Below are 22,730 nucleotides of genomic sequence, written 5' to 3' on the forward strand. Positions count from 1 at the left end.
AGCTTATAATGGTTTGTAGTTTTGTCTTTCTTTGCTTGATTTTACTAAAATTATTTTGCCTTAGATCCTTCAGCAAAAGGATAAAAACTACAATAAAAATTAAATGTAGATAAAATATTTTCAACTATTTTAAAGTTTCAAATCATATATGGTTTTATTTTGGCAAAGTTAACTTCTAGATTTGCTTTCAATCAGAGTATGTGTCAGACTATTCCGTAAGAGTATGTATAAGATAGCTGAGTTTCAAAGATGACAGGCTATGGCATATTTATAAAATATTGTTTCACTTCGTGGGTTTAGCAACACATAGGTTCTGCTGCCAGGCTTGTAGAGATAAAAGCATATTCTTGGGATCCTAAGACCCATGCTGGGTGCTCTCTCCTGCTTTGCATTGAAGTACTAACTTAGTTTTTATATGATTGAATGCCTTTAACTCACAGCCTGGGAGACCCTATATCTGAATTCTGGAAGTTGTATATAAGAACATGAAGGCAAGGACTTTGGGAAGAAGGTTTTTTTGTTTTGTTTTAATGTATTTTATTGATTTTTTTATAGAGAGGAAGGGAGAGGGATAGAGAGTGAGAAACATTGATGAGAGAGAAACATCAATCACCTGCTTCCTGCACACCCTCCCTGGGGATGTGCCCACAACCAAGATACATGCCCTTGACCTGAATCGAACCTGGGACCCTTGAGTCCGCAGTCTGACACTCTATCCACTGAGCCAAACCGGTTAGGGCTTTGGGAAGAAGGTTTTAAATGATATAATCAAATCAGTCAGATTTTCTGAAATGAATAGTATCATCCCTGAGAGCTTCTAACTTGAGGCCAGTGGGCAGATTTTTTTTCATAAGATAAATTTTTTAATAGACTTCAATGGGGAATTTCATATTTCTATAATTATATGTAACTTTTTATATTAACAATTAAAAGTAATTTTATTTCTTTTCTAATTCAGCTGGCTATAATAATTTAGAAGTTGCAGAGTATTTGTTGCAACATGGAGCTGATGTGAATGCCCAAGACAAGGGAGGACTTATTCCTTTACATAATGCAGCATCTTATGGGGTAAGTTCTTCCATGTTACCTTTAAAAGTCTTTGAGATTTTCAAAGTGAAAATCAGTATTACAGTTCAATGGGAATTTAGCTTGACTTTCTCATTTTATAGAGAAGTAAATATGAGGGCTAACGAGGTTAAATAACTAAAGTTTCAATTCTGTGAGATGTACAGCACATTTGTCATTCATTTTCTATCTTACACCAGCGATCTTTTATTTTCACTAAGATGTTGATTTGTTTGTTGGTGCCCAACTCATTGGGATTTATAGGAATATGTAGTTCAGATGCATTATACCTGACTTTATTTATAGCTCTAAATATTGCCACCAGTATTATCCATCTCCGGTAGTATAATTTGGATAATCGAAGAAGGCTGCTTATTTATATAAACTGTTGTTCAGCAGTTATAACATCTGAATAATTGAGAAATTATTAGAGTCATACTAGTTATTATAGTTCACTTCTTTGTCAAATTCTTCGTGTTTTCTAGATAATTTCTCAAGTAATTTAAATATCTACTATAATTTTTAATTACCCATAAATTATGATGTTGGGGAGAAATCGTTTTTCACTTCTAAACTAAGTATGAATACATGGATAAGCAGGTATAGGACTAGTTTCTTTTTAGGAACTAAAGTGTAATAAAATTTCAGACTGTAACAGGAATATTTTCTTTTACAGCATGTAGATGTAGCAGCTTTACTAATAAAGTATAATGCATGTGTCAATGCCACGGACAAATGGGCTTTCACACCTTTGCATGAAGCAGCCCAAAAGGGACGAACACAGCTTTGTGCTTTATTGTTGGCCCATGGAGCTGATCCTACTCTTAAAAATCAGGAAGGACAAACACCTTTAGATTTAGTTTCAGTAAGTGATGGGCTCTTTGAAAAATCTCAGTGCTTTTCTCACTTTTTAAAATTCACTTGGTATATATAAAACGTCTTCATGGTGAATGTGTAAAATCTGTTTTTTAGCCCAATTTAAATGTAGAGCTTTTTTTGTATTAAAATATAATAACTAAATAATAAAATTATTAGTTATTATGTTTTAAGTACTTAGGGAAATGGAAAAAAGAAGTATAAAGTATAACTACTTACATTAGTTGGGAAACAGAATGGCACAAGCTCCCATTAAATACTGGCAGGGCATACAGGTGCAGGGTAATACAGGCCATGGGCCTTGAGGAATTTCTCCAGCTGGGAGCAATGCCCTCAGGTGCAGCCACAAAACCTGCTTCTAGTAGATTCCCTCCCACACCACTTCATCCCAAAGTTCATATTTCTTCCCCACCAGCACTGTTCATGAAACAATCTTCTTTCTCTGGTTTCCTATGGAAGTCTTTTCTTCCTCCTGAGGGAACTCAGGAGTCTCCATAATAGTCTCTCTCTGCCTCTGCTTTGGCCACTGTCTTGTTTCCACCACTGGGGAAATTGATCAGAGCTGTGATGGAAAGGAAAAGAAACTCTTAAGGTAGGAAGAGAAGTCTCTTCTGCCGACTGCTTTCACTGAGAGAGATTCCATTGTTACAAGTGTCGTTGAAAAGCTAATTTAGTTTAAGTACATTAGAGGTTAAGTAGATTTTTCTCAGATTGACAGCCCAACCATATTTGCAACTTTTTTCCCCCCAGGGAAATGTCTTTCCCATTCCAAACTTCCTTAAAAGTGTACTTTACTTGTTCAGTCCACTCATTTATCAGTCCACCAAATATAGTTGACAATGAAGCAAAGTGCTCTAGAGAACATGTGTGGGCTTTAGAGTTGAACAGACTGCCTTAGAATTCCACCTGTACCACTTTTAATTGTACAGTCTTGCAAGTTGCCTAACCTCTAAGCCCCATTACCTCATCTATAAATGGGGATGAAATATATTTGGTTAAAATGAGAATTGATGTCCTTGGCATGTACCAGGTGCATAAAAAGCACCCAAAAATAAATGGTACTAATATTATTTTTAAATGTTACATGCAAACTATGAGTCCCTTATGAACAACAAAGTGACAACAAATATGTATCTATCAATAAGTGAATATAAAAATCAAATGAATAAAAAATCTGATGAATAGGGGGGGAAATAAATAAATAAACTATGAGTCCCATGAGAGTCCTCAGACTCGGGAGAAACAAAAGGATAAGGATTGGGTAATTAATATAAATCACTAACCATGAAAATAAGTATTGATTTACTTCTTGCTGAATGTTAATTACTTAGTGTCCTAATTGAGCATTATGAAAGAAAGTTATATGTCACTAATTAAATTAACCTACCAGAAAATTTGGGAATTTTTTTCAATTCTAGCAAATTTGACTAAAATAATTATCTTTGTTAACCCCCCAAAAAGGTTCAATTTTGAGGAACAAATATCATTGAATATTTTTTAAGAAACAAACAATCATGATGTTTGCTAAAGTTTCATGTAGGTTAAATTACTTCTTTCAGAGTAATTGCAAGTGTTACAAGATTTTACCTTTTTAAATTGGTATTTTTCATTGTATCAAAATTATGATTTTTTTTAATGCTCTGCCACATTTAACAGTTTTGATTCTGTGTCTTGGAAGAATTATGTTTTATATTGAGTAACAATATAGCTGAATATCACTTATTTGCTTCACTTTTTAAAATAATCATTTTTTTTTTATTGAAAAGCACTTCTAGAGCATATTTGCAGTGGTTTTGTCATATTTTAAAGTGCATTCTTCTAGGTATAGTAGAATTTTAACAGACTTCATCTCTCTGGCATGTAACCTAGGCAGATGATGTCAGTGCTCTCCTGACAGCAGCCATGCCCCCTTCTGCTCTGCCTTCATGTTATAAACCTCAAGTGCTCAATGGCATGAGGAGTCCTGGAGCCACTGCAGATGCGCTATCTTCGGGTCCATCCAGCCCATCAAGTCTTTCTGCGGCCAGCAGTCTCGATAACTTATCTGGGAGCTTTTCTGAACTGTCTTCAGTGGTTAGTTCCAGTGGAACAGAGGGTGCTTCCAGTTTGGAGAAAAAAGAGGGTGAGATTTTATGAAAATAACTTTATAACTTACATTGTAGGCACATATTTGATATTTGGAATGCTAAAAAGTCTTTTTTCTTAACTTTAAATATAATTCTTCGTATCAGATTAACATAGTGTGAAAGTTTTAGCATTATTATAATTCTTAATGACATTTTCTCCTTTCAAGTTGAGACTTGATGCTGTTAACTTACTCTTTAGAAGTAAATATGCTTTCTGAAAAGTTTAGAAGTCCTTTTGGTTGAGTATTTATGCCTTAATTTACCTCTTGAATACAGATTTATGGAATACTTTTTATTCCATGTCAAATACCCAATTTTAAAAAGATAAAAAGAGACACACATATCTGCAGTCTCTAAAAGCTGTTCTCTTTAACCTTTACCTGTCAAAATTTAGCTCACCTTATGTAACATTGTGAAAATATTTATGTGAAGTAGCTTACATGCTCAAAGACGGGGAAGCTTCTTTAATGGAGATAAAATTTACATATAACAGTTTCAGCTCTGTGGGAACTTAGAACTCTTACAGTGTTCTTTGTAATTTTTAACTTTTTCTTCTATATTATAACCCAAGTGGCTATTCACATTTTGCTTTATTTTTACTTTCTTTATGTTTGTTGTAATATTATAAAAACTTTGTTATAATGTTGGTATATATTCTGATGTGTGAAATTTTTTTGTTCTGAATTTTTTTATTTTTCAGTTCCAGGGGTAGATTTTAGCATAACTCAATTTGTAAGAATTCTTGGGCTTGAACATCTAATGGATATATTTGAGCGAGAACAGGTGAGTTGGTTAACTGTTTTTGCTTGTTTTGGTGTTTTATGGAACCTCAAGAAAAAAGTAGGGCACATTTGAAATGCTCCACTTGTTTGGAGCATAGGGAGGGCATTATTTTTTTTTTTTTAAGAGACTAGAAATCAATTACTCTTCTAATTTGGTTTGATCTTAGAATTTCTGTTCAGTTTATTAGCACATAAAATTTACTCTCCTGTAGTAATAGTAAAATAGCTTTTTTTAATGCAACGTTTAGCTTATTCAACCAAAAATAAGTTAACCCTTGAGCCCTTTTTGTTTAGTTCTGTTTTATCAGTAACTACCTACTGTAAGCCTGACACTTCACTAGCCTCTATATACAGAGTGTTCCAAAAAAGTGTATACACACTTTAACAGCTAGCTGATAGCTCAATTTTAAAAATGAAATGTATTTCAATAAACACTGCCTTTCAAACTGTGTGTACAAATTTTTTTTATTTTTTTTTTTTAGATACCTTATAGATATACCGTTTATATATCCGGTCTTTTCTAGAATAGCTCCAATTTATAGTACTCTGTCAGAATATAATTACAGATTTTTTTATTCAGAACATAACAGTTACTATGGACTTGAACAGTGATGCAGAAGCACAGTCTGGAGCATGGAGGAACAATGAAAAGCATTGTATAAATGGCTTGGATGTAGAAGGATGGTGGAAAAGATATAATAGTATACCTAAATATGGTTAATTTGAAAGTACATTTTTGTTTTGCTGCTTTGTTCTTAGGTTGTTATGCTAAATGATAGTGATATTTTTGGTAGTTCATGACTCAACTTTGTATAATTAAATTACTAGTTAGCTAATTAGCTGCAGCTTTTCATTTTTGTTTCAGTTTAACAGCTGATTTATTTTCATTCCTAAGCTGTTCAAAAATTAATGTGAAGTAAATATATGAATCTAGTACACTGTGAGATCACCAATACATGAATGTCCACCAAATGAGTAAGTCTTCTAAATATTTTATTCTCTTTTGCAAGATCACTTTGGATGTATTAGTTGAGATGGGGCACAAGGAGCTGAAGGAGATTGGAATCAATGCTTATGGACATAGACACAAACTAATTAAAGGAGTTGAGAGACTTATCTCTGGACAACAAGGTATGTCATGTTAAATCATTGTTATCATCAGTTTAACAGTTTCCATAAAGACAGTCCTCAACTTACTAAATGATAATTTAAAAATCTATAAGAGTCCATTTAATAGGAAGAGCTCCAGGAAACCTGGAATCAAGTCTTAATTCTGCTACTACTAAGCTTCCTGAGTTGCTGTTATTTACTGTGCAAACCTAAGAAAACTTCTGGGCCATTGAGAAATTTAGGAATTGTCATAATGCTGTTATTTCTGAAGTTATTCTAGCTCCAAAGTTTTGATTCTAAAAGATCTGATATTTGGATATCTCAAATCTTATAGTAATAGGTAATGATTAAGTGTTCAGGACTGCCCATAAAAGAGTTTGTAAAATTTTTTTTGTAGTAAATAGTTAAATTCTAAACACTTGCAGTGAAAATACAGGGAAACAATAATTTTGCAACTGAGGAAATTTAATAAAACAAAGTTGAATATTTTTATTTCTCCTGGATGTTGATGCTTGAGGAATAAACAAATTGCATTTGTTCAACAGATGTTAACCCTTCCTATATACAGGTTTGGAATATAAAAGGTGAATTAAGTTTCAGAAATTGCATCTTAAGTTCATTGTTAAATTGAGGAAATTATTTACCCTGGAGTCAGAAGCATCCTAAAATTGAAGTCCTGGCTCTACTACTAGGGTTGAAAATAATCCTCCGTTAGCAAAAATGAAAATTTTCAGGAAAGAATGTATACCTACCAGAAGAGGATCTAGCTCTTAAAGAAGGAAAAGGATTACCTCTAAAAATTTAGATAACACAAGCTAAGGAATGCTGAATACTAGAAGTCTGAAATATTATTAAAGGTAAATGCATCCTACTTACGTGGTAGGGTGTAGGGCAAAATGTTTAAAGATACTCTTGAATATTTACAGTATAGATGACAAAAATTTTATAAGATAAAGAGGAAGGGCCCTAGCTGGTTTGGCTCAGTAGATAGAGCATCCTGCGGACTCAAGGGTCCCAGGTTCGATTCCGGTCAACGGCATGTACCTTGGTTGTAGGCACATCCCCAGTAGGGGGTTTGCAGAAGGCAAGTGATGGATGTTTCCCTCTCATCGATGTTTCTAACTCTTTTTCCCTCTCCCTTCCTCTCTGTAAAAAATCAATAAAATAAATTTTTTTAAAAAGAGAAGGGAAAACTCCTTTATTATAAATCCTATATAATAAAGATGCAATATGCAAATTGATCATCACACCCTCACAAGATGGCTGCCTATACCAGGCTGGCAGGGAGGTTAGTGAGGGACAACCAAACGACTGAACAAGCAGGCTATGTGGGGCGACCAGACCAGCAGGGGGATTAGTGAGGGACAACCAGACTACTGAACAAAGCAGGCTGTGTGTGGCAACCACGCCCACATGGGGGTTAGTGAGGGATGACCAGATGACTGAACAAGCAGGCTGCATAAGGCAACCAGGCCAGCAGGAGGGCTGTGAGGGGTGACCAGGCTGGAAGAGGGGACAGTTGGGGGCAGTTAGGGTAATCAAGCTGGCACGCAGAGGTAGTGAGGGGTGATCAGGCCTGCGGGGGGGGGGGGGGCAGTTAGGGGCGACCAGGCCTATAGGCAGGTGAGTGATTAGGAGCCAATAAGAAACTGATCTCTCAGTTGTGGACTGCCATCCTGACTCTACTACAGTAAAACCAACTTATAAGGTAGCAAGTGTGATGGAAAGAGGTGGGTTAAAAAGGAAAGCAGGCAGTGTTTGTACATTAAATACATTATAGTGTGTGGCACACAGTTATTAAGACTGTTGAAAAGCTCAGGAAACCATGATAGAAACAGATACTGCCTTCAAGTGGCAAGTATGTTACCTCCATGCCACCTCTGGTCCTTGACATAAAAGCCTTATTAGCTATTATTCAGTGCAGCAAGTCAACAAATTACCTGTCCTTATATTTCAACACTGATAAACTTCTTTTTTCAGGGAGGTCCAAAGATCCCTTATTCAAGCATTTATCAGTCTTAAATGTTTCTGCTGTAACCTATTCACCTCTGAACTTCCTAGAGACCTTGTAATTCAGACATGCCTATAAATCTTCTTAAGAGTGCAGTATGTTGGTGGTAATCCAGTTATTCAGACCAGAACTCAGAATTTGAATAGTGCTCTTAACCTCCAGAGGCAAACCACCTGCCATGACCCAACAGTAAAGGACTTGATCTATACCTGGAAAAACAGCAGAGCTTTGGAGATCTCCTTGTAGATATTAAAGGAGAATTGTTTTAAATATACCAAAGAAATGGGAAAATTCTGTTTAAGATTCCATTTAAAGTTTTATGAGAGTAAAGTTAGAAAAATTTATGTGGTTATCTTGACCATTGATATTCCGGAAATAAGACAAATTCACTGCATTGAATTAAAGAATCTACTGGTATTATGGGTCACAATAAGTGTCAGTCAATAGTAAACTTTATGGAGCTCTTATTTTAGGATGATTTAAAATTACTTGCGGTCATGTAAGCTTCTGTCATAATTCTTCCTCATAATTACAAAAAATAAAGGGATTAAATGCACATTTTATAAAGGAGATAATTTAAGGAAGACAAACTCATTAAGAATAGGCGATGAAGAATAGAAAGGCCCTGACTGGTTTGGCTCAGTGGTTAGAGTGTGGGCCTGGGGACTCAAGGGTCCCAGGTTCAATTTCAGTTAAGGGCATGTACCTTGATTGTGGACACATCCCCAGTAGGGCATGTGCAGGAGGCAGCTGATGAATGTTTCTCCCTCATCAATGTTTCTATCTCCCATCCTCTGTAAAAATCACTGTAAAATCACTAAAATATGTTTTAAAAAAAAATAGAAAGGTTTTCTGAACTATTCCCACAAAACCCTTATGACTTGCCAGGTCAAATGAGTAGTTTAAATTCAGTGTAATGTTCTGTTTTGATTCCTAGAGTACAAAAAGGGCATTAATGGGGAAAATGGGGAAATCTAAAACTTTTTTTCTTTTTTTTCTTTTTTTTTTCTTTCTTTTTTTTTTTTTTTGGTAGTAAGCATCAAATAAAATCAGTTATTTTTGGTTGATGTTTTTTGTTTGGTTGGTTGGGGGGGGTTTTTTGCAAATAAATTTTTGCCTTCAAATTTTGTTTGATAGGTCTTAATCCATACTTAACTCTGAACACTTCTGGAAGTGGAACAATTCTCATAGATCTGTCTCCCGATGATAAAGAGTTTCAGTCTGTGGAGGAAGAGGTATGTTCATATATCTTAAATAAATGTTGGTTCAATAACTCAGTTTCCTGGAAATTTCCATATACCCTTAAAAATGTCAAAAGTATTTTAATTGTCCCTAACTCTTTTCTACCTGGAAAACTTTCAAAATCAGCATTTAAGATAGATTCCTTCAGTAAACCTTAATTCCAATAACTTAATTCCAGTTCAGCACTACAATTAATGCTAACACAGAATTCCATTCGAGAAGAGGTTGCTGTCATTTGAAAGAAGATGCTAATGTCACCTCCCTTTGTGAAGGCAATTGCAAAGCCCAGTATCTCAGACAGGACCCAGAATAGTGGAGGACACACCCAGAAAAATTTTCTTCCAATTTCTTTCTACAAAACTCATGATCCACTGAGACCTTTTAATAGTGCTTTACACTTTGAAGAACATGTATCTTATATATGTGTGAGTTGAGTACAAAGATACAAAATTGAGTGAGATTTAGTTCTAAAACCCAAGAAATTCCAACTCTTGATAAAATACAAATTTTGCTTTATTAGGGTAAAACAAATGGGAACAAATAAAATCTTTGTATTTTAGTATGTCAAGTGGCTAGTTAGCTTTGTTTGTTTAGCTCCCTGTATTTCTAGTTGTTTTTTCTTCTTTTAGTTTGCATTATATAGTTTTCACCTATAAATACATTTTCAGATTGGTTGTACTAGCTAACAGCTATCACTAGAAAATAGTACTTGTGAACTTATAGAACTCATATTTCTTAAACCATAAAAATATTAAAAATAATTTTATATTTAAAAAAATAGAGTCATATAAGTCAGGAACCATGTTCCCCAAATCAGAAAAGACATAATAACTAAATATTTGAAATGTTCTTTTCCATCAGATGCAAAGTACAGTCCGAGAGCACAGAGATGGAGGTCATGCAGGTGGAATCTTCAACAGATACAATATTCTCAAGGTAATAAGTTAGTAATAGTTTTCAAAGCCTAAAACCATAATTAACTTTCATAAGAATATAATGATCTGTCCAGTCTAATAAGTCTGTGACATTGCACAGGGAATATTTTGGGAAATAATATACCCTTAGAAAGGTTAAGATTCTGAAAATCCTGTACCGTTTTTATGATCGGTAATTCAGTGCTTGTTGAAATATTCAAGTTTAGCGATTATGCTTTATCTTGGGGTAATGATAAGTCCTGTAGAATTAGGACTTTATATAAATTATTAAGGTACTCTGGTAATAAAGATGGGTTTTTTTTGTGGCTCATAAAAGGACTTCATCTTTGTAGTTATGTCATCCTTTTTTTATTTGTCCTAACTGGCTACTCCAGGTTTCTGTGAGTCAACATATATTTCGCTTTTTTATAATTTTATTTATTTTTTAATATATTTTATTGATTTTACACAGAGAGGAATAGAGAGTTAGAAACGTCGATGAGAGAGAAACATTGACCGGCTGCCTCCTGCACACCCCCCACTGGGGATGTGCCTGCAACCAAGGTACATGCCCTAGAACAGAATCAAACCCGGGACCTTTCAGTCTGCAGGCCGACACTCTATCCACTGAGCCAAACCGGTTTCGGCTCACTTTTTTATAATTTTAATAGTACTTCCTCAATACCTTCATCTTTTCCAAAAATAGTCTTTCAAAAATGTTTTTAAGTCATTCTAACAAAAGTCCTGTCTCCTTGTTGATACCATTGACTCTTCTCGAGACCTTTTCCAACTTTGCTGTTTTTCTTTAACTATAGCAAGCAAAAAGTGTACATTCTACTTGAGATGCATAATGATTTGTAATAATTACATTGATATATTCTTTGTTTTTACATTGATAAACTAGTATTCCTAACTATTATAAATTTAAGATGGCTAGAATTAAAATGTAGCAAATATCTAGATTTTAAACTCAAGAGTGAGCTTTATCTTTTGGTTGTTGTATTACTGTTTCACAAATATACTATATTGTGAGTATAATATTAGATGCTGTATTTTAGAGTTAGTGAATACTAAAACTATACATTGAGGTTGCTATGCTCACACTATTAGAAATTAGATTATTTAAAACAGCCGAAGCCGGTTTGGCTCAGTGGTAGAGCGTCGGTCTACAGACTGAAAGGTCCCAGGTTTGATTCCTGGCAAGGGCATGTACATTGGTTGCGGGCACATCCCCGATAGGGGGTGTGCAAGAGGCAGCTGGTCGATGTTTCTCTTTCATCAACATTTCTAGCTCTCTATCTCTCTCCCTTCCTCTCTGTAAAAAAATCAATAAAATATATTTTAAAAATAAAAAAATAAAACAAATGCATTATTCAAGTAAAGGATCATATTTCTGTGTGTTCCTTTATTTTTTTATTTTTATTTTTTGTTAATCCTCAATTGAGAATATTTTTTTCCCGTGGATTTTTAGAGAGTAGAAGGGCGGGGGAGAGACAGAGAGAAGTAGGCACATCGATTGGTTGCCTGCAACCAAGGTATGACATGTGCCCTTGACTGGAATCAAACCCAGGACTGGCCAGGGTTGGGCTAAGGTTTTTTGTTAGTTTTTATCATAGTACTAGAGGCCCAGTGAATGGATTTGTGCACGAGTGGGGTCCCTCGGCCTGGCCTGCAGGGATTGGGCCGAAACTAGATCTATGACATCCCCCAAGAGGTCACGGAGTCGAGAGGGTGCAGGCCAGTCGGTGGGACCGCGGGAGGGCCCCAGGGCGTGTCTGACTCATCTTGCCCAGTCCTGATCAGCAGGACCCTAGCAGCACACTAACCTACTGGTCGGAGCATCTACCTCCTGGTGGTCAGTGTGCATCATAGCAACTGGTCAAACAGTTTGTCAGTCACTTAACATATTAGGCTTTTATTATATAAGATGTCATAAGAATGACATCTTGGTATTTCCATTCATGGACACATATAATAATTTTTTTTGATATATATATTTTATTGATTTTTTTTTTTTACAGAGAGGAAGGGAGAGAGATAGCTAGAAACATCAATGAGAGAGAACATCGACCAGCTGCCTCCTGCACACCCCCTACTGGGGATGTGCCCACAACCAATGTACATGCCCCTGACCGGAATCGAACCTGGGACGTTTCAGTCCACAGACCGACACTCTACCACTGAGCTAAACCGGTTTTGGCCACATATAATTTTTAATACAACAAATAATTATGCCTATTACAAGCAAATTTTCAGTCAAGTGTACTTTGTCTGCAAACAGTAACAAGAAGTTGTTAAAGGTAAGGGCAGGAGAGAGAACATAGGTTTGATATCCAAAATGCAGGCACATCTCGCTTTATTGCACTTTACTTTATTGAGCTTCACAAATTTTGCAAGTTGAAGGCCAGACCCTCCACCAAAAATGTAACAACTCTCTTTTTTGTGATACTTGCTTTATTGTGATGGTCTGGAAATGAATCTACCATATCTCTGAGGTATGCTAGTAGTTGAATTTGAGAAAGCTGTTTTTTCCTCTATAATATATTTTAATGCAATATTCAATGAAACTTTTTTTTCCAATGGTAAGACTTTTGTGTTACTTTTTTTTTTTTTTTTTTTTACCTAAATAAGATTCCCTTGTGCCCGTTATATTTCTCAATTTTGTTTGTGGCGGTATATTGACTTATTTTGATTCAGAACTAAAACCAGCTTCCAGATGTGCTCTAGGACCAGCAGGGGCTATAGCTAAGAAACAGCTCGAGGATTGTGAAATTTGACCTTGTAAATACTCCAGATGAGACTAGCATTCATCTTAAACTCTTCTCCAAACAAAAATTTTAGGAATTGGAGGGCTAGGGAAAGATAGAGGGAATAATAGAGGATATGTGTGTGTGTATTTTAAGAATGTTTATTGGTGTGTGCTATTTAAAATATTTTAATTAGCCGAAACCAGTTTGGCTCAATGGATAGAGCGTCGGCTTGGGGACTGAAGGGTCCCGGGTTCGATTCCGGTCAAGGGCATGTACCTTGGTTGAGGGCATATCCCCAGTAGGGGGTGTGCAAGAAGCAGCTGATCGATGACTCTCTCTCATTGATGTTTCTAACTCTATCTCTCTCCCTTCCTCTCTGTAAAAAATCAATAAAATATATTTTTTAAAAAATAAATAAATAAATAAATAAAATATTTTAATTAAAAACAGGTAAAACGGGAAAAAATATTATCTTTTTAATACTTATATACAGAAAAATCTGAGTTGGAGTTATTTAGTAATAATTGTAAATTATGAGAATGAAAGTATATTAATCAATTAATGGTATTATTGGTCTATATAGCTTTTTTCCTTTTGAAGTTTTCAGGTTCCAAACTGTAGCTATATATCCATCTTTAGTTAATTAAAATAACATAGTTTACATTTTAGAGAAAAGTCTTGCCTCTTTTGGCTATGTGGCCCATTTCTGGTTAAGATAAGCAAGAAAGTAAGTAATTATTATGAGCTAAACATGTTCTTTTCTGGTTCCTTTTTTATAGATTCAGAAAGTTTGTAACAAGAAACTATGGGAAAGGTATACTCACAGGAGAAAAGAAGTTTCCGAAGAAAACCACAACCATGCAAATGAAAGAATGCTATTTCATGGTAAGATTGCTCTCCTCCAACCTTACCTCCATTCCCCACATTAGAATAGCTTTTTGTTAAGTATGAGATAGTAATGAATCTATATAGTCCTCTTGTCATTTTAAAAGATTATTTCTGTAAATTTTATATTTATATTCATTTTTTCTTTTGTTGTTGTTTTGTGTTTTGTTTTTCATTAATACCAGAGAGGAGGGGGAGAGAGATAGAAACATCAGTGATGAGAGAATTAATGATTAGCTGCCTCCTTCACAACCCCACTGGAGATTGAGCCTGACCGGGAGTCAAACCAGGACCTCCTAGTTCATAGGTTGACGCTCAACCACTGAGTCATGCAGGCTGGGCTATATTCGTATTTTCAACCTCTTTTGAATTTGTGTATTTTCCAATGGATAGCTTATATAAATAAGATTGCCATAATGGGAAAAATACAGAAATGGGAATGTTAACAATTCATATTTTCCCTTTTTTTTAAGACCTAGTTTCTTTTTATATATATATATTTTTTTATTGATTTTGGAGAGGAAGCAAGAGATGGAAACATTGATGATGAAAGGGAATCATTGATTGGCTGCCTCCTGCATGCTCCCTACCGGGGCTGAGCTCCCAACCGGGGCATGTGCCTTTGACTGGAATCGAATCCAGGACCCTTGAGTCTGCAGGCCGATACACTGAGCCAAACCAGCTAGGGCCTTTTTTTCTTTATATAATATTTTGCTTTTTATGATCATTCTGAGAAATTGCAATATTTAGCAAATCTTCAAGCACATTACCCTATATAGTAGCTTCATTCTTTTCCTTCATTTGGCCTTGATTGCAGAAAATTTCTAGAGACCTGTCAGGTTCTATAAAGCACACCATTTAAATTTGATGATCTCTGGAAGAATGTCTATAGCACTCTAAAATGGTGCATAATATCTAAATGGTATTTCTCATTCCAAAACCTAAAAATCATCATGATAATATCTTGGCACAGAGCAAAATATTTACGTATTGACTTAATAAATGGTTTTAGTTATTCATATCCCAAATAAGTGATTCTGTTCTTCGGTGTTTCTGCAAAGTGGAATTCATTGTATTTTTCTATCCCTTAATGAACAGGGACACTGATGTTGATGAATCAGTTAGCTATTTTATATTGGCTTTTCCCAGCTCCCATCCTGACTTCACTCCCTGGCCCGGTTCCCATGCTCAGTTCCTCCCCTTTGGCTAAGCTCCTGTCTTTGCACACGTGCAAGGAAGAAGGAGAAAGAAGTCAATGTGCAGGGAATGAAGGCACACCTCTTTTGCAGATGGAATCTGTTAAAGCAGCTTTGGTGGTGAAAGGCAGAGCATTGGAAATATAGGAAAAACAAGGTATAAAGAAGAGAATGACATTAAAAAGATCACTTTGGTTACTTTTTATATCTAAAAAACGTACATAGACATGGGTGTCACTCTTAAGACCTAATGAACTCATCTTTGCTATATGAGGTGAATTATAAAATTATTGGTTCTGATTTGTATAGATTTAGGGTCTGGAATTTGATAACTCTAGCATTTATATTTCAAGTGATCTGTTTGTTATTCTAGTTGAATATGTATGTCTTGATTTTACCAGATCAACTACTTCTACCCTGTTAAAACATTGATTGACTTGTAATTTTTCTAAAATAATTATTCTAAAGTAGTGAATCGGCTGACAGTTAACTTGTCCTTGTTTTATGATTTTGCTATATTGTAGTTGTGTATGTATATATAAGAGTTTAACTTCTAAGAAGCTTCAGTTTTTGTTCTTTTTCTTTTAAGATAAAATTATTATTCATCTGTATGTGTTTTAGGGTCTCCCTTTGTGAATGCAATTATCCATAAAGGCTTTGATGAAAGACATGCCTACATAGGAGGCATGTTCGGAGCTGGGATTTATTTTGCTGAAAACTCTTCTAAAAGCAATCAGTATGTATATGGAATTGGAGGAGGTACTGGGTGTCCAGTTCACAAAGACAGATCTTGTTACATTTGCCACAGGTAAGAGATCACTTGTTCTCATTTATTTTTATAAGAATCAGATTAGAACTGGTTCCATATTGAAAATTTTGGGGTGCAAGTCTAGGTGAACTTTATGGGCCAATCACAGTTCTAAGCACTTGATCTGTTTAACTCATTTAATCATTAGTACATTTGGTGTTTTAAAGAATATGGAGAAGAACATATCATTGGGCATGAAAGAGATTTTATTGTGGCTCTTGAATATTGTGGGACTATGAACTCTAAAAATTCTAGTATTCACATGCTAAATGGTACTACTTGCCAAGCCTAATTATTTCATGGCAATGCATAAAGAAGTCTCTCTTCCAGTATGATATGCTCATAATCTTCAATTTATAATATTACTACTTGAAAAGTTATAATAAAACACATCAATCCTATAGAAAGCACATTATTATTAAATAACTACTTTGTGTGCTCGCTTCAGCAGCATATATACTGAAATTGGAATCAGAAGACTAGCATGGCCCCTGTGTAAGGATGGCATGCAAATTCATGAAGTGTAAATAAGAAAAAGGAGGGGAAAGTACAAAGTAGTTATTCTGGTCTAACTCAGTTGTTAAAAGCATTCGAATAACTTGGCTATAATTGATAAACTCCTGATAGGTAAATAATTTTTGACCATTTGAAAAATCAAGATCAAGCATTGAGATTTATTCTACAGTTAGGGCACTGCTTATAAAGACCTAGAGCAGTAGTTATCAAACATTAGCAAGCTTCAGAATTACCTAGAAGGTTAATGAAATGCAGATTCACAGGCCCTATCTTCTGAGTTGCTGATTTAATAGTTCTGGGGTGGGGTCCTAGAACTTGAATTCTACCAAGTTTCCTGATGCTTCTGATTACAGATCTAGAAGAAAAAAAACAACAACCTAGAGCAGTAGTTCTCGGTCTTAGCAGCACATTGGAATCACCCAGGAAGCTTTAAAAATGAATGCCTGTGTCTCACCTTCAGAGAGTCTCATTTAATTGGACTGGGATTTTTAAAGACTTCCCAGTTGATTTTGAGAGGTTGCGGAGGTGAACTATAGTCATAGAGAGAGAGGTCTGTTTTTGTTTAGTTCTTGTTGTTCTCCCCCTAAATTTAGACTTTGTGTAGGTGTCTGAAGTCAGCCCTCCTGGGTATGACTTCTCACCCATTTCTGTTTCATATCATAAATTGGACTGGTTAGAAGGCTTATAATTTCTTGAGATTCTATAAATTGAACACTGCTATTTTTACTTTTATTTTCTGAAGGCTAAATAGCAAGTATAGACTATATCTCTTTGGAGAATAGAATTATCAACTATCCACCAAAATCAGGAACCAGAGATGGTTCTTTGGAACTAAAGAAAGCTAATCATATATGCCTGAGGGGAGTGGGATAGTAACTTACTTAAACTTCTTGTAGGGAAGACCTAGTTGAGGAAGTAACATTTCACCTGAAACCCGCAAAATGAATGTTAGCCATTTGAAGAGTGGTAGAATTAGTGGTAGAGTAAAGAGCATATTATGTATCATGGCTGTGGGGGAAGAAAGTTTGACTATGTGAAAGGAAAAAATGTGTCTGGGTCATGGAGAACACATTAAGATTAGAGAATTTGGTGCCATTGTAAGAAATTTGGATTTTCATGTAAGGACAGTGAGCAGCCTCTAAAAAGGTTTAAACAGAAAAGTGATGTGATCTGATTTATGTTTTTTGGTTTTTGTTGTATCTTTCCTAAATCACTGGTTGCTTGGATGGAAAATAATTTAGACATGAATTAGAGTAGAAACAAAAGACTAATTCAGAGGCCATTGTTATAGTCCAGGTGAACATTTAAGAGAAGAGAATAGATTGTAAATATATTTTGAATGTAGAATCTACTGGACTTAATTGGAAAAATGTTCTTTACAAGCCACTTCATGGAAGCCCCTTAAACCTCTTCCTCCTTCCCACTTGGGCTATGATTTGTGCTTTTGCTGAAGCAGGAAGGCTTAGTCTGGATATCTATAGTTATTACGTTTTCAGGTTTTATAATTTAAGTGAAAAATTCTTTCATTAATGAGAATAGTAAAAGACATTCTTATAAAGTTCATTTAGAGTGAAATGATAAAAACAATCATACATGTTTATGTATAAGAGTATTAAAAAGCTTAGATAGTGAGCACAAATAAAATTGTCATATGCTACTTTGTATTCAATAAGATCTTTTCCTTTTCCCACTACAGGCAGCTGCTTTTCTGCCGGGTAACCTTGGGGAAATCGTTCCTGCAGTTCAGTGCAATGAAAATGGCACATTCTCCTCCAGGACATCACTCAGTCACCGGTCGACCCAGTGTAAATGGCCTAGCATTAGCTGAATATGTTATTTACAGAGGAGAACAGGTAACTCATTTTTATTTGTTCATCTTCAAAAATACTTTAGAGCCATACTTTAACCCAGCGTTTTTCAACCGCTGTTCCGCGGCACACTAGTGTTGTCTGGTGTGCCGTAGGTGCAGACAAGACAAGAATTTTATAATTTTTCACTATTTTGTTTACTTAATATTTCATAATAAAGTAATTATAAAATACTTTCTTTGTGTTTATTTGATTCCTATTCAAGAGAATTACTTTATATATAGTCAATATAGGCACAGAGTTAAATTTTTTAACATTTTCTAATGGTGATGTGCCTCGTGATTTTTTTCATGAAACAAGTGTGCCTTTGCCCAAAAAAGGTTGAAAAACACTGCTTTAACCTCTTTTTACTAATCTCAACAAGGTATATTGTCTTGAGAAATGGGTTTCTTTTTAATTTATTTTATTTTTTTTTAAATAATTTCAGACTTACAGAAAAGTTATAGAATTTTCTTTCCCCAGATTTTTCAAATGTTCATTTTTTTTAAGATTTTTTTTTAATTGATTATTAGAGAGAGAGGAAGGGAGAGGGAGAAATATATGTGAGAGCGATACATCATTAGCTGCCTCCTGCACACCCTCCCCTCCACCAGGGATTGAGCCCTGATTAGGAATCAAACCCTCAACCTCTGGGACGATGCCCAACCAACTGAGTCACACTAGGCAGGGCCCAGATGTTGACATTTTAATATTCTCTCTTCTTTATCAGTCTCTCCCTCCTGAGTAGGTGTTTATATATTTTTTTCTTTTTCTTTTTTAAATATATTTCATTGATTTTTAAAGAGGGGAAGGGAGAGGGAGAGAGAGAGAGACATCAATGAGAGAGAAACATCCATCAGCTACCTCCACACCTCTTACTGGTGATGTGCCCGCAACCAAGGTACATGCCCTTGACCAGAATCGAACCTGGGACCCTTGAGTCCGCAGGCTGATGCTCTATCCACTGAGCCAAACCGGTTAGGGCTATCCTTTTTTTTTTTTTCTGACCTACTTAAGAGGACAGTTCCTTTATCCTTGGGAACATAGGCATTTTTTTTTTTACCCTTAAATCTGTACTGCAAGTGTATTTTCTAAAAACAAGGAGATTCTCTTAAAATTGTCAAAATCAGGAAAATACCATTGATATAAAATCTATCTAATCTTCAGGCCTTATTCAGATTTTTCCAGTTATACTGGATTTTTTTTTTCATCTTTTCTAAAATATAGTTAAGTAGAATTCTATATTTCATAGTTAATCTGCCTATAGCAAAGAAATGTGTAATTCCCTCTTGCTCTTAGTGACAAGATCTGGTCAAAAGCATCTCTAGAATTGGGGATGTGTATTAGAACCATCTAGGTCTGTGGTCGGCAAACTGCGGCACATGAGCCACATGGGGCTCTATGGCCCCTTGAGTGTGGCTCTTCTACAAAATACCATGGCCTGGGCAGGTTTATTTTGAAGAAGTGGCATTAGAAGAAGTTTAAGTTTAAAAAATGTGGCTCTCAAAAGAAATTTCAATTGTTGTACTGTTGATATTTGGCTCTGTTCACTAATGAGTTTGCCGACCATTGATCTAGGTCATTAAAAACAGACAAACACATACTTAGCACTCCTTCCAGACCTGAAGAATCTAAGGGATAGGAATCAAGGAAGGGGTGTTTTGAGAAAATGCTCTCACATGAATCTGATCCACAGCACTAAGTTAGAACTTCTTCCCTGAAGCTTAGGAATCCTTATGGTAAGTCTCTTTAAAAAAAAAATTTTTTTTTTTGTTTACCAATATTTGAATTAATCTTTCTCTTTTAGGCTTATCCTGAATATTTAATTACTTACCAGATTGTGAGGCCTGAAGGTATGGTTGATGGATAATTATCTAAGGAAACTAATTCCACTGAACCTAAAATCATCGAAACGGCTGGTGGCCTCTTAATTTTTACTCCTTTGCTGAGAAAAATCATGTTCGACAAGCCTGTGGCAAAAGGATAAAAAATGTGAAAGAAGTTTTAACATTCTGACTTGATAAAGCTTTAATAATGTACAGTGTTTTCTAAATATTTCCTGTTTTTCAGCACTTTAACAGATGCCATTCCAGGTTAAAACTGGGTTTGTCTGTACTAAATTATAAACAGTTAACTTGAATCTTTTATACATTATGCATTGATTCTAACAGAAACTGTAATCCCTCAACAGAACTCATTTTACTAATCCAGTACTGTGTTCTTTAAAACACAGCATTTACACTGAATACAGTTTCATTTGTAAAACTGTAAATAAGAGCTTTTGTACTAGCCCGATATTTATTTACATTGCTTTGTAATATAAATCTACTGTTTCAGAATTGCAGTGGTTACAGATTTTTTTCATGTGTACCGCTCATCTGCACTTCATCCTGCATCATCATGATTGGTCCTTACATTTGATTTCAGAGGCTTTGTTGAGTTGTCAGCAGAGACTTTGTCAGTTGGGAAAGATTTATTTATCACATTTAATTTGCTAATGGAAGCATTTATCTCTCATTAGAAGTCTTTCCCATTTAAGAGCCTATTTCATGAACTCTCTGAGGATTTAATTTGTGCTACCTTTATATGTATAAGATACATTCCAAAGAGCTCTCACTATGGTAGTCCTGAATATTAAAGATGCTTCTTTACTAGCGTAAACTCTAGGTTTCATGTTGGAAAATTTTTCATGTCATTCTGTGAAAATTAGAGCAAATGTTTTTATTTTTATTTTTTAGAAAGGTTATGTCCTGCCACTGAACAATTATGGTGTTCTTTTCATGGAATATAAGTAGGAAGTTAAATTTCAGAGGTGGGAAGGATAATCTTGAATAATTTTTCAATATGTTCTAATCACTGTAAAGATAAGCAGGAAAAAATTGCAAATGGGAGTGGGTGGTTTTTTTGTCCTAAGTATTTTTTTCCTGTTCCTTTTCCTTGGTCTTACTCTTATACTTATGCCCAGTCTGTACACAATAGGTAAGCTCCACCCAGAACATGAAGTGTAGGTGTCCCAGTTCTCTCCTGGCCTGAATGGGCAGGTCCAGTGAGAAGGGTGCTTTCTGCTCTGGGCCACCTCATCATGACATTTCACCTAGTTGAAGATATGCTATCCATAAAATGCCATTCCTATTTTCTAATGTAAACTATCTTTTCCATGAAAAATGCTAAGGCATCTTGGTACAGAGACACAAGTTACGGTTTGGCAGTCTTATTTGTTGACTAGCTTCCTCATAAGTGAAGGCAAGCGTTTTACCCACTTAAGTCTTTGTAAATGAGGATGTTCCCATTCTCCAATTTACCTTTGTTTTACATTTTATTCAGTTTCTATCTAATTGGTCCTTTACAGTAACTTGTACATAAAGTGCTAGAAAATCATGGGGGTTTTTTTGCCTTGATTAAGAGTTAATCAGAGTAAATGCATATCTGGAGTTTCTATCATGTGAGTTATTTGGCAGCTGTAGAGGGAATGCTACCCTATAAAATGCCATGTAAGTTGTGAAAATGCCATGTAAGTTGTGATTATCATTTGAGGTTAATCCTATTCTTTAACTGGTTTTATGCAGCTTTCTAATAATTGCAAACATGATCCTAAAGTCATTTCTTGGAACTCAAATGAAGTATGCCAAGTTTTATATAATTTTTCAGATTCTGGAAGCTTCCATGTTTTATAATTAGAAGATAATAAGATGAATTGATGGAGTTTATATTTACATACCTTATCTCTCATTATTTAGCCCATAATCCTCACCCTATGAGTGAATCTGGAATTGCTTATCATGTAAAATTATTATGGTCTATGAGTTTACAATATTACAGCTTGTGTTGTTTCATCTAATCCATTGCTTAATTAGTGTGTTGTTTTTCTATAAATGTTTATATTGTGGTTAATATGTTAGCATGGTGATATTTTCAGATAGCTTTTTGTTTGTTGGGAGCTTGAAGGGGGGTTGGGGAGGGGTTAGGGGATTTGTTTGGAGTTTTTGCATGAAATATCTTACTTTATAATGATGGAATTGCTTTTTCCTTTGTGAATTTTTTTGAAGTGAGATTTAACTTTTTATGTGAGTAGTACTTTATATCCATCTAGAGTGTCTTACTTGTACTGTATCACATTCCATACCCTCATTTAATTCTTAATAAACTGTTCACTTTTTTTTCCAGGCAGCATGGTAATTACTGAAGTAGTATAAGTGCATTGAATGGACTTTGAGAAAATGGAATAAGATTATAATAAACCACAATTGCAGGAAAACATTGTATTTCTGAGTCTAATAGTGATAAAAAATGCAGTTTAAAGATTGAAATATTGAAGGTTTGGACCATATCATCTCAACTACTTTAAGATTGAAAGTAGCTATAATATGCTTTTAGACAGTCTACCCAACACTACTTTTGCAAACCTTAAAGCTCATTACTTAGAAATCTTTCTTCTTATAAAGAGTATATTTTTGTTCTCTATATTATATATAAAAAAAAAAAAACCTTTACAAGTTTTCAAATCTTGAACTTAGTGGTATTTACCGTGTTTCCCCGAAAATAAGACATCCTCCGAGGGGAAAACAGAAAAAAGAAAAAAAGAAAAAAAAGAAGACATCCTCC

At 35.0% G+C, this 22,730-nt stretch overlaps 1 protein-coding gene across 1 annotated transcript in view; it reads left to right on the forward strand.

Moving 5' to 3' along the window:
- TNKS2 (tankyrase 2) overlaps positions 1-22,291 on the forward strand; it is a 59,234-nt gene extending 36,943 nt beyond the window's left edge. The window contains exons 17-27 of the mRNA XM_084904312.1: positions 959-1,068; positions 1,742-1,930; positions 3,811-4,063; positions 4,768-4,850; positions 5,860-5,980; positions 9,108-9,205; positions 10,074-10,148; positions 13,656-13,761; positions 15,579-15,765; positions 17,978-18,134; positions 19,936-22,291. Of these exons, the coding sequence (XP_084760438.1) occupies positions 959-1,068; positions 1,742-1,930; positions 3,811-4,063; positions 4,768-4,850; positions 5,860-5,980; positions 9,108-9,205; positions 10,074-10,148; positions 13,656-13,761; positions 15,579-15,765; positions 17,978-18,134; positions 19,936-19,998 (1,442 nt within the window). The 3' untranslated portion in view covers positions 19,999-22,291. The remainder of the gene's footprint in view (positions 1-958; positions 1,069-1,741; positions 1,931-3,810; positions 4,064-4,767; positions 4,851-5,859; positions 5,981-9,107; positions 9,206-10,073; positions 10,149-13,655; positions 13,762-15,578; positions 15,766-17,977; positions 18,135-19,935) is intronic.
- Positions 22,292-22,730: the final 439 nt, after the last annotated feature.

The sequence above is a fragment of the Pipistrellus hanaki genome (assembly GCF_964339955.1).
Source record: "Pipistrellus hanaki genome assembly, chromosome: 14".
In the NCBI taxonomy this organism is placed as follows: domain Eukaryota; kingdom Metazoa; phylum Chordata; class Mammalia; order Chiroptera; family Vespertilionidae; genus Pipistrellus; species Pipistrellus hanaki.